Source organism: Myxocyprinus asiaticus, chromosome 5 (genome assembly GCF_019703515.2).
Source record: "Myxocyprinus asiaticus isolate MX2 ecotype Aquarium Trade chromosome 5, UBuf_Myxa_2, whole genome shotgun sequence".
Lineage (NCBI taxonomy): Eukaryota > Metazoa > Chordata > Actinopteri > Cypriniformes > Catostomidae > Myxocyprinus > Myxocyprinus asiaticus.
In genome coordinates, this window is record NC_059348.1 from 52,755,895 (window position 1) to 52,768,791 (window position 12,897).

The window sequence follows — 12,897 nt, forward strand, 5'->3', positions numbered from 1 at the left end:
TGATCAGTTCTCATAAAACGCTAAAGTTTGAGCTAGAGGCTTCCAGAGGGACCTGAATCATTCATATAGCTTCGTCATTTTGGAGTGCCCGGCTCACATGTCTGCATTAATTTTTTCTGCTTGAAAGCAGAATGTTTCCCTGTCGGATGAGTCATGACTTCTGTAATTTTAATTAAGACATAAGTGATTCAAATCAGGTACGAGTTTCAGGTGACAAAAAGCACAGACAGTCTGAATGCAACGGAGTGAATCTCACCAAAACATGTCCAGGTTATATTTCACGCCAAAATCAAAAGAACACAAGAATTTATACTTTGGGTAACACTTAACAATAAGGTTGTATTTGTTGACATGAGTAAATATGAAATAACAATAAATCAACTTTTTCATTTTTTATTTACATAGATTTATTTTTCCGCTTTGGATAAAAGTGTCTGCTAAATGAATGAATGTAAATAAATGTAAATGTTCTTGACAGGTTTGGTAAGACACACCCAATGACATCAATGATGCTGAACCCCAGTGGTTCTCATTTTTATGACTGTTACGGTGCGTTTTTTTATTATAAATGAAAAGTTAAGATAACAATAACGACAAAAAAGAAAACTGTTTTACCAAAATTATTTCACCAAAAATTATATTTATGCACATCGTGTCGTTCCTCCTGCGTCACTGTATCGAAATCAATTGTAGGACTGTGTATTAATCCAGATTTCCAGATTCAATTCAAATGCGATTCACAAGCTCTTGGTTTAAGAGCTAATAAAAGAAATTCCATTTTTGGGTAAACTGTCCCTTTAAAACTGAAGCAGGGATTCAAGCTGAGGATTTTTCAAATTGAGTGCAGCACAATGTGCAGAGAAACAGGTCACTCGTCCGTGACCCCTACAGGTCTATCCACCCCCCACACCCTATTCCTCTCTGCCTGTCTTTTCTTTCTCCCTCCCTCATGAGTTAATTACAGTACTCTCAAGGACACAGTCACAGTGTACATACACACACACCTATGTCAACTTCACGAGGACACTGGCAGGACAGTAATCTGCTGCCTCATCAATTTTACCTTGTCCATTGTAATATTGTACACACACACACACACACACACACACACACATAAATCGTATACACAACCACTAGAACACACCTTGTGTGCCCTCCACTTAGGAAACACACCCACCTCAAATTACTGGCTAACCAGGGTGAGGGGCAATCCCCCCCTTTCAAAGCAACCAATCACATAGCACCGTTGCCTCGGCCAAGCGTTCTGCATGGTAACAGAGCAGACAACTGATTGGCTGAGCTCACCGGCACAGAAACGCTGATAGCCACGCCAGGTCTAATCTACTGTTAAAAACACAACGCACAGAAATATGACCGTCAGCAGCACTGCGGTAGGTAGTACATTAGCTGATTCTGTAACTGTGGCCTCTTCAGCTAATAGAGAGCTTGCAATGAAAACAAACACAGAGATAGTAAGGCAAACACATATCTGCCGCATTAGCAGTCATTATCCAATCAAAGCAACAGCATGTGAAATGTTGATGACACAGTGCAACAAACAATCAAACCATAGCAGCTGTGCAAACAGTAGTTGCGCATGCAGCAGGAACAATAGTGACTTTAAATGAATTAATGTAGGAGTGACATCATAAGGTGAATAAATGGGTGTTTGGACTCAAAAATGAAAGTATACAGTAAGTTTAAAGACTGAGTATGAATAGTTACATCATGTCCCTTTCTGAAATTCTCATGTGGACAATAAGCGAAAGTAACTGGGTTTACTCTTTTCGCTCGTAGTTTATACACCATGCTAGTCAAAACTGTGACCATTTAGCAGAGCCACTTCTATTAAAATGAATGGAAGAAATTGGAATGCCCAACAGTAGCCAACGGTCAACAAAAAAAATGCAGCCTCATCACCGCTTTCTCCCGGTCTTTCCCCATTCAAGTATATAAGAGCTACACTGTTATGACGCTTGTTTACATAGAAAAATAGCTGCCCAAACTGGCCAAGAGCATTCCAAAAACGGCCACTGAGTGGACTGACTTACCTTGAAAAAGAGACTTTGTTGAAAGGATCCGGAAATTCATTTGGACTGTTCTAATTCATTTTTTTTTTTTTTTTTTACATTCTTGAAATGGTCTAAAGTTGAACCATAGTTACTGTAATAAAACCATGGTAAATTTTGTGGTTACTATGGGAATGCAAAACTTATTGCGAGGGTATGCAAACTATTGTGAGGGAACGCAAAACTTATCGCAAGTAAATGCAAAACTTATTGCGAGGGAATGCAAAATGTATTTCAAATCGCGGACGCAAATCGCAAATGGGCTGGGTCAAGTGCAATTTAATTCTGATGTTCTTCTCCGGTTATTGCAGATTCTGCATCCTGTTATATAGTCCATTCCCTGTCAAGCACCAGCGATATAAACAAAAACAGCACACCCACAATAAGTTGGTGTAAATGGACTGTATGCAATGAATTAGAATAAAATAAATATGGACACGCCCTTTTTATATGCTTAGAACATGTTATTCTTGTCAGAATTTATAGGGAATGTAAGTATTATTACTGACACACAAATCATGACTGGTATTAATAGTGATTGACACACTCTTCACTTCTACCGGTCGATTTTGATCAATTAAATTCATTAATTGAAGCTCAAAAAATTTAACCGAAAATATTTCTTAATTCAGATTACACTTCAAATGAAACAAAAATATAATCAAAACAATCATATACCAAATCCAAATATTTTATTCTCTCCAACTTCTTTCACCAGCACCTTTTGCAGTGACATAAAAATCACTCTACGACAACAGGTGGCAAAATACCAATACAAATTAGATCATAAACACAATAGTAAATATAAACAATAATGGCAAAAAACCTGCAGATTGTCAGGGACATAATTTCATGCTCCACTTTATTTTCAGAGTTTGGACATGAACTTTATTACCACCTGCTGATGGAATTTACAAACTGTAAAATGCAGGAGGTGAGTTTGGACTTTGCACTGAAAACAGACCTGCTTTTGAAACGTCTTAGTGCAATTACCTATTTCTCAGGAAAATAGCAATTTGCACTATTTTGCCACTTAATTTACATCCAGTACATCCACAGTTTGTGTGCATACACCCACAGATAGCACAAACACCCCCCATGCCCACTTGCACTGGCATGGCAATTGCACTTCGAATTAGTGCGCTCACAAATATTGGATAAGACATTGTGCACATTCTGTGCACAGTCTTTGCACATAGTGCTGCCTGATCACGAAAATAGAACCCATTATGTCATGGAGGGAAATGTATTGTACACAAGTGTGGCAAAAAGATACTTTCTGACCCTATAAGTTTAACTGTTGTGGTGATACTTTCGAAACAGAGTGGTATATGCATATTTTAACCATAAAAAGCAAACACATATCTGTTGCATTAGCAGTAATAATCCAATCAAATGTACAGCAGTTGCAAAGTTGCTGACACAATGCAACAGCAACAAACAAACCATGACAGCTGAGCAAACATTAGCCGTACTGGGCCTGGGACATCAGTGACTTTAAAATTATTTAAATGGATTTAGGAGTGCTTTTTTAATGGGTGCTTTGTAAGTATTGTTTAAGTTAAAAGACTCTCTGCTACTATTGTATTTCAATTGGATTATCTTGGTCAAATATTTTGGGTTAGGCAATAGAGCTCATACTCTGAGTTCCTGTAGCTCAACAGGTAAAGCATGGCGCTAACAACACCAAAATCATAGGTTTGATTCCCAGGGAATCCACATAATAATAAAATATATAGGGCCTACTAAATATTTTGTATAATCTAAAATTGAAATACTATTGGTTTTTACAAATTGAGTGCGTTTACATGCACAATCTTGCACTGATTATGCTTAAAAGTCATGTGTAAGGTCATGTAAACAACTTAAACGGTTTTGTTCGAGGTAAAGTCTTAAAGCTGCACTATGAAAGTTTTTTGGTTACAAATAACTAAAGTTCATTATTAAGTGAGTACATAAAAAAATCAATGTTGAAAATTGATTGCGAGCTGTTGAGTCGGATTTGGTGTGAAATCGCAGGCATCTGTCATTCGTCCTTGTTTACCTGCTATAATGCTTGGATATGTTTTCTGGTGGGGTTGTTGAAGCTTATATTGGTTGTCATGCTTTAAAGTATCGATCATTACTCATGTGTTTACTGATTGCAATGTGCTTTTAAGTTTGTTTGTTTTTTCGGTGAAGTTACTGTAACGTGTTTACCATTATTCATGACTTACTACTTCTACTTACTATACTACTATAGTATTACGGTTTACTTGTATTGTCCACTTAGACTGTAGGTTGTAAAATAAAAATGTAGTGTCTTCAATTGAACTCATATCAGTCATTTCACAAATGTCACCTCTTAAATTGATATGTGTAGTACAATACACAAATTACCGCAAGGGTCTTGGTCATAGGCGGAGCGTGTATAAGGCTGGGTGAGGCATGATCTTTGTATTAATGCTTATTAGGTATTGATCAGAAATTCTTGTTGCCGCTCCTAGATAACGCTGCTCGTAGCTGCACCAGTAAACTGTCAAGGATCAGTTTCCCCACCTCATTTACAAACTTTAATTACTAGCGTAAAGGGAAAGCTGACTCTAGATCAGTGGCCGTGGCCAAATTCATCTTAAAACGAGTCACTGTGTGCATGGAGAATGTCTTTATTTCCGAAAGAATTTAACATTTTAAAACAAATATAAAATAACGTAGTGCAATTCTTACATTGATACATATTTATTAGATTATGGTAGCATTGAAAGTGTATCCGCATTTGTAACATTCCTTTTTAATTGCATCCATTCATGTTTAAATCAATAAGCATCCGATCAAACACGAAACGATCCAGCATGGAGATGACTGAAAAGAAATTCATCATCGTTCCTTGAGCTTGTGAAGAAGACTCTCTCCTCTGGATTTTATCTTAACTTTCAAAACTTTAATTCAACTGCATGACAGGTGCGGGGCCACTTTTAACGGTGTATGCAGGTCCAAACAGTTAAAAAAAAATTATTTTGCTGTGTTAGCAAAGAGATTTTACTACCTATTATTTAATTTGCTTTTATGCCAATAAAATAAATCGTGCATATTTGCTTGCTGTAGCCAAATATTGAGTCACTAAAATAATTATTAATAGCCATACTGGCATCTGTGTAAATAACAATAATTAACCATTTATTCATCTAGAAGTTTTTGTATGGAGTGTGAACATTAACAGCTGTTAGTAGATAATTGCAATTTAATAAAATATTTTGTCTTAAATGCATGGGTTAAATTGAGGTCTCAGAGGTGGGGAACCTTAATCATGTGATTGCTGATTATAACATACATTCAATTAAAAATATGGATGTCTAAATATGTATATATTTATAGGCCTGTGTATGGTATTTCATAGAATGTTTTTTTTTCTCTCTCAGATGAATCTCTTTGACTGGGACAGTTATATAATTTGTCTATTATTTTTTTAACTTAATTGTGAAAATAGTTACTTGATTTAGTACATTAAATGACAAAAATACATGTTTAATAATGATGTCAGATGTATTTTATGCATTTTATAATAATCAGATGACAGCTGGGACAAGTTTATCTTCTTCTTGCCCGAGGTAAGGCGTCATCTTGCCTTTGAAAATGCTAAACTATCCAATTATTTGACAATTTGAAAGTAAATGCACATTTTTAAGGGGTATACAGCTTTGAATTAAACTAAGCAAAATTGCTACTGCATATTGATTTCAGAAATGGGTGAACAGTTGATTCCATACAGTATTTCACGATTTCTATGAATTAGTGACCACAGAACAATAGAGAAGCGCAATGCGTTTCTGTATGCGGGGGCGCAGTCTCACTCCGTTCTTGAATAGCTGCCTCTACCAGCATGCGGAACTGACTAGAGTGAAGCATAATGAACTTGAAAGGTGTCTGAGCAAGTATACTCATGAAATTGAGCCAGAATGTGTGAAATATCAAACAAAACCCATGTCAAAACATAAAAGAAATTGAACAGGTTGACAAACAAGCAAAGGTGCCGGACCATTGCAGCCCAACTTAAGCTCTGACTGAATATGGTTCCAGATGGCAATAGCTGTATTTAAATGTGTTATTATTATTATTAATCTTATTATTATAAGCCTATAACCCTATTATTATTCATTTGGGGGGTGGGGGGTGGGGTATTGTAGCCTTACCCTGCAGTGCGTTCACCCTCCACCTATGGTCTTGGTTAAATGTGTGGAAGTAAATGTAAAAGTTAAACTCAAAATAATAATTTATACTCAAGTGAAGTGGTAATATTCCAAAAATCTACTTAAGTACAGTAACAAAGTATATCTACAGATGTGACTCTTACCTTTTCCTGGTACTGGCGTCGTGAGGAGTCCAGTGATTGGATGAGGGCCGTAGCGTGTCCGATGAAGACGGCGTAGCAGGTGGCACCAACAATCATGCTGAGCATCGTCAACCAGATATCAGAGAGACTCTCTGGAGCCTGACGACCGTAACCAATACACAACATGTGACTCATTGCTTTAAACACAGCAAACGAGTACAACTCACTCCACGTGTCATTCTGTAGAGAGAGAAATAGACAGAGAAAGACAAATGAACAACATAAACAACACGTAATTGCATCGTACAACACCTGGGACCCATTTGAGAGCTAATCATTCATAAGTTGATTCCTGCAAAAATAGTAAACACAGCAGCAGTAAAGTCATTCTAACTTTTATTATCTGGATTGATTGGCATACTTGTTACATTTTTCATATTCTGTATGCAATTCATATTATGACCGAAATGTCCAAACTCTACTCTCCAGCTTTCTAAAGTCTTGTGCAGAGTTTAAGCTGCAGTACGGGCGGTCTGTCAGATGTCTCCGGCGATGACACAGATCAGCGTGTGGTTGGGGTCGGCCAACAGTCTCAAACAAGAAGCCATTAAATGTGCCCTTTTTAAAAATGCGTCTGCAGTCTGACTTGTGCTGACATCCAGCTAATTCCCAAGGCAAGATTAATTACTGTTGCTGTCCTCTGCCAAACTGCTCAAACTCGTGAGCTGAAAAGAGAAAACTGAAACCACGGCACCCTGTCGTGACTCCAGAAGTCTCAAAATTCATGAATTTTATATACTATATATCAACAGCTTATAGAACTTATTGAGATTAAGATCTACATTTTTGACATTTTCTAAGGGTATGTTTGGAATGGCGGACTACTCATACTATTTTTGCAGTACAAAGTATTATAGTATAGTGCACCTTGCATAGTATGCAAATGTTTTTTTACGCAGAATACCTGGATGACCTACTACACTGACATGGTATACTGTATGCCTCATTGCCAATGTGATGAAAGAATCTTAAGTAACTATGTTTGCATCATAACTGGCAAAAGTTTAGACATTTTTACATAAAAGTTTATTTAAAAAAAAAAATGCAAAATAACTGCATTTATTATTGTATTATTAATTGAGATGATACCTGAACATTACTTGCTGAATTAAATAAGCAATGTAGAGAGATCATGTGACAACAATGTGGCATGCTCCTGTTCATAGTTGAATACTGAATACTTTTTAGCATACTATTTAAAAAACTTAGAAGGCAATAGGCCTATATTGTATGAACTGCACAGTATGCAATGAGCAATGCACTACTATTCCATTCCAAACAAATCCTGAGTGTTTTTATTTTTCTCTTCCAAGACCTCATGGTGGGATGGAAAGCAGAAGGAAAGAAGAAAAAGACTGATAAAGTAAGGATGAAAAGATGAAAAATAAGTAAAGAGAGAGGTGAAGTCAGAGAGAGAGCAGGCCGATGTAAAAACACTGGAGTGAACAGAGCTGAATTATGTATGAGTCAAGAGCACTTTGCCTGGAAAACAGAAGTAGAGTGTCCATGCTGGAGGTCTGGACACACACACTATTATATTTGCAGACACTTAAATAGAAACTATGGATATTGAAAACCAATTCTATAGCAACAATGACATGTAAACTTACATTTACATTGGCTATATTTGAAATGCAATCCTAGCATACAGCTTACTGTGCATTATATACTTCATACTACCAATATTTTGTTTTAAAGTATGCGAAACGGTATGCCGTTTGCAATGATAAATGTTTCCAACAACAGCATGCTACATTGTTGTCAAACTACATTGTTGTTCACATTAAGTTACATGTTTAATTCAGCGAATGGCGTTCAGTTATTTCGGAATTAAATATGGTTATTTTGCCATTTGAATAACATTTTATGTTAAATTGTCTTAACTTTTTGCAGTCCAATCAAATTTTGAATCAAAAAACATTTAAATTAAAAAAGTGGTTAATATTGTTTCTGGTTCGTTCATCAAGCTGAAAATGGATGGCCAAGTGGAGCACATTGCATTGTGACATACAGTATTCCTTGCAGTGTGCTCTGGTTGTATACTTCACATTTTGATGTAGTATGTATGTAAGTAGTAGGTAATCCAATATTTCATGCATAAGCACAACTCACATACTGTGCAATTACTGCAAAAATAGTATAGGTAGTATGCTATTCCAGACACATCCATATTCATACAGGTTATACAACGTTAAATCAACCAAATTTTAGAAACATCCCCAGCTGAAATTTGTGAGTTTGTTAATACTTTCTGAAGAAAGCATAAACATAAATGATGATGAAAGCCAAAATATTAAATGCTGTTAATCAAGGGGTTCGAAATTGCAAAGTTGGATCAAAACTACAGGTCAAATAAATAACACTAAAAAGATGGCATTTTTCACCGAGATAGGTAAGTCTATTACTAAAATCAGTTGACTTCAGCACCCCGTGTTGCACTCTATGCAAATGGAGTGTGTCCAAAAATTGGAAAAATAAAAATAAATGAATATGTATTGACTAACTGAAGAGCTATGTGTGTCATTTATTCTGTACAACAGTGTATTTTTTTGGTTCCCAAATTAAGTTTTTGTCATTGTTTTTATGTTAATAAATAAAGGTGCATTTCTAGTTTCAACGTTATTTGTACTTCAGCCCTTTGCATTGTTGGAGAAGAAAAACTAGCTTCATACCAACTGACCCACATTTGGTTTTCGACCATTGAAAATCTGTTAAATTGAACCATTTATGCATGGAGCCACATTGAGAGCCTTATATCTATAGAATTTAACCATATAGAGCCTTAAAAATGAAGATATTAAAATTAAAGTTTGTTCTGAATCAGATTATAAAAGGGTATTAAGATATCTTTAATAATTCTGGAGTTATAGGCCCCCCCAAATTGGGAAAAACAACACAAAAAAATTTTTTTCCCATGTTTGGACTCACCCCATTGGCTTATAATGCAACAAGGGGAGCTGAAGTCAACTGATTTTGGTAACAGACCTACATATCTCTGTGTAAAATAAAATAATGACGCTGACACCTTTCTAAGGTTATTTTTGGACCTGTAGTTCTGCTCCAAACTCATAGCTGAAAATTGTCATTTTGACTCACTACTCCATAAATATTGATTCATGGCCTTTAATATTTTGGCTTTCATCATCATTTATGTATTTCTTTCACCATGTTTTGAGCTGGGGATCTGGTTGAGCTGGCATGGAATGACCTAACTATCTAACCCTAACACACTGGTATGTGTAGTCATCCCAAGGTAGGTGTCTCCTACTGGGCCTATCATGATACATTACAAGAATGAGAAGTATTCTAAATGAAAACCTATGTGACTGAAAAGTGGATCTGAGAAGAATTTTTTATCGCTCTCCCATTCATTCATTCTCTCCTGCCCTGGTCTGTCATGATAGGGCATGAGGCAGTACAGCAAGACATTTATTTTTCATATAGACGAGTGTGCCCTGCGGCCGATAAGCTCTTCGAATATCAGCCTCTTGTATTCTGCCTTTAATACTGTGGATGCAGACGCCAGCCTGTTCTAACTCTGTTTATCAGAACACACAGCACTCGACACATCCTCTACTGCGACGACACGCACCACTGCCCAAGCACACAGTGACCAGATGCTGTCAAATATATGTTTTTAATCTCAGCAGAGACAATCAAACATCTTTCCATGGACCTATTCATCTCCGCATTTGACCGAGATGGGGACACGTCGGGGTTTTTTTTATTCCTAAAATGAATGCGGCAGTCAGCCGGAAAAGCCTCCTGGAGTGATGATACTGTATGCCTCTGTGCTCTTCAGAATGAATATATTTAGACAGGGAGCAAATTACAGAAGGAAGCAGGACTCATCAGGATTATATTTCTGATCGTTTCAGTATGGCAGAAAGAGGTCATTTGCCCCAATTGACTTTTGACATGTTTTGACATAAAGCAGCTCTGCAGGAGAGCATCACAAATACATTTGCTAATATTTAAACTTTTAAACCCAATCGTCATTCTTAAGTACATGTAAAGACTTAGTAAGGCTAATTTCATAGTTAAACTTTAATGCATCTTAAATAAACACAATTAAATGATACTTAGACAATTTTTGAATAATTTGGCACAATTTGATTGGAAATGACGTCCAATGAAATATTCTGCTCACATGTGATATTTACCTTGATTTTACTATGTTTTCTTCAAATTTCACTTGTCTCAAATTTCATCTCAAACATGCTCTTCACTGACACTTCTGTCAACTTGGTTAACAAGCAGGCTACACTAACTTTAGAATATGGTACTTCTCACGTGTTAAATATTGAAATGGTTTATGTTTATTGCACTCTTTGTTTAGATGATCATAGTTATAAACATGTAATAATACATTTTTTATAATGGATTTTTATAGTTTAATATTGAAAGTTTTGGTCTGGGACAAGGCGAAAACAGTAAAATCTATAGATTAAAAGGCATTTGAAAAGCCCCAAAAATGTATGCTGATGACCTGGTAAAAAGTCAATTTTCATGAGAACTTCAAATAACAAAAATAAAAAAATCTGTTTGTTTTAAGTAAAAACAACCCCTGGGACATGCAATTGCCCAAAGACCCATTTAGTGAAATTCTGTTCACTGTGAGTGAAATTACATTATGTTCTGAGTGAGTATCTCAGAATAGTCTGTGTTTTATGTGAAACCCTACGGCTGCTGTGTGTGTCCACTAAAGTTAGTGTGCTACCTCATGCTATCCTAATAGATTTATGTTAGCACTGAGGAACACACACACAAACACACGCACACATATTCAAGTTTGTTTACGGATGATTCACAGCGTGTGCAAATCTGTTGCCTCAGTATGACTTTATTAATAGCCGTTATCATAAACCTTGCTGAGAAGGAAGCTGCACAGATGATAAAAACAATAAATAAAGTTTTCTTTTTAAACAATATTCTCCACACCTGCTGTTTATTACATGTAACTGCAATATTTGAAAAAGTGGTGTTTGCTAAGACAAGCATCACTATTACGATAGCTCATACGGTGGGTTGGGATTGGAACAAACCCCTAATACAAAGTAATGACTTTGGTGCGTATCTCATCTTTTCTTCATACAATGAAAGTGAATGGTGACTGAGGCTAACATTCTGTCTAACATCAACTTTTGGGTTCCATGGAAAACAGAAAGTCATATGGGTTTGGAACAATATTTCATTTTTCATTTCATTTTTGGGTGAACTATCTCTTCCTGTAAACACAGCTATTACTGACTGCCAAAAAACATTAATGCTCTGTAACACAGTTCAATGGAAAGGAGGCGGCGAGAACCAGCTTGACAACATAAATAATATTTTAATAATAAACTGAACCAAAAAGACAAACACACACAGGTGTCGGGCAGCTGCCCGTAACTCTCTCTCTGTCGCTCTGCCGTCTCCGGTTGGTCTTATCCCTCTCAGGCTTCATCAGCCTAATTAGGGGCCGGGTGTGCGGAATCACGACCGCCCTCCGCCCTGCCACATTCCTCCCTCATTCTCTCAGGCCGGGGAGCCCCCGGCATGACGTACATCTCCCCCCCCACCCTTTGCCTGGGGGGAGGCGTGCCATTCCGGCCCCGTCTGCCGGCAGGTCATCCCCACCTTCCTGTATCTGGAGAGGGGACAGGGGGTTGGGAAACAAACAACAATAACAAAAAAACACGGTACTTACACCATAACGGTGATCATACCAGCTAAAACAATACTAAAGATTTAAAAAGAGAGGGAAAGGCCAATGCGGAGCGACAGCGGGAGAGAGAGAGAAAAAAAAAAAAAAAAAAACTTACTCGCCGGTTCTCCGATACGCCGTATCCTGGTCCTCGGCCACTCCTCCACCCTCTAGTGGATGACAGCCGCACCTCCCCGGGTGGATCGGAGGTAGTCCTCCGGCCCCTGGCGGACAGAACGCCCTGCCGCGTTTTCGGTGAACGGAAGGGGTCTCCCCCGCCCCTGGCAGCGGTCCTCCCGCTCCAGGAGGTCGGCCAGGAACCCCTCCTCCCCTCGCGGTTGGCGGCCGTTCCTCCACTCTCAGGCGGCCGGGGCTCCTCCGTCCCCCGGCGGATGCCCGTGGCTGCTCCATTGAGGTGGATGGTAGCGGCGAGGACTCTACTACGGGGCATCCCTCCTCTTTCCCGGGTTTCGGCACCAGTGTAACACAGTTCAATGGAAAGGAGGCAGCGAGAACCGGCTTGACAACATAAATAATATTTTAATAATAAACTGAACCAAAAAGACAAACACACACAGGTGTCGGGCAGCTGCCCATAACTCTCTCTCTGTCGCTCAGCCGTCTCCGATTGGTCTTATCCCTCTCGGGCTTCATCAGCCTAATTAGGGGCCGGGTGTGCGGAATCACGACTGCCCTCCGCCCTGCCACATTCCTCCCTCATTCTATCAGGCCGGGAAGCCCTCCAGAGACAAAACCCTACATGTATTTCTCTG

The 12,897-nt window shown here is 38.1% G+C and overlaps 1 protein-coding gene across 1 annotated transcript in view; it reads right to left on the reverse strand.

Moving 5' to 3' along the window:
* LOC127440672 (potassium/sodium hyperpolarization-activated cyclic nucleotide-gated channel 2-like) overlaps positions 1 to 12,897 on the reverse strand; it is a 90,172-nt gene that overhangs the window by 41,031 nt on the left and 36,244 nt on the right. The window contains exon 5 of the mRNA XM_051697405.1: positions 6,400 to 6,618. Coding sequence (XP_051553365.1) covers positions 6,400 to 6,618 — 219 coding nt within the window. The remainder of the gene's footprint in view (positions 1 to 6,399; positions 6,619 to 12,897) is intronic.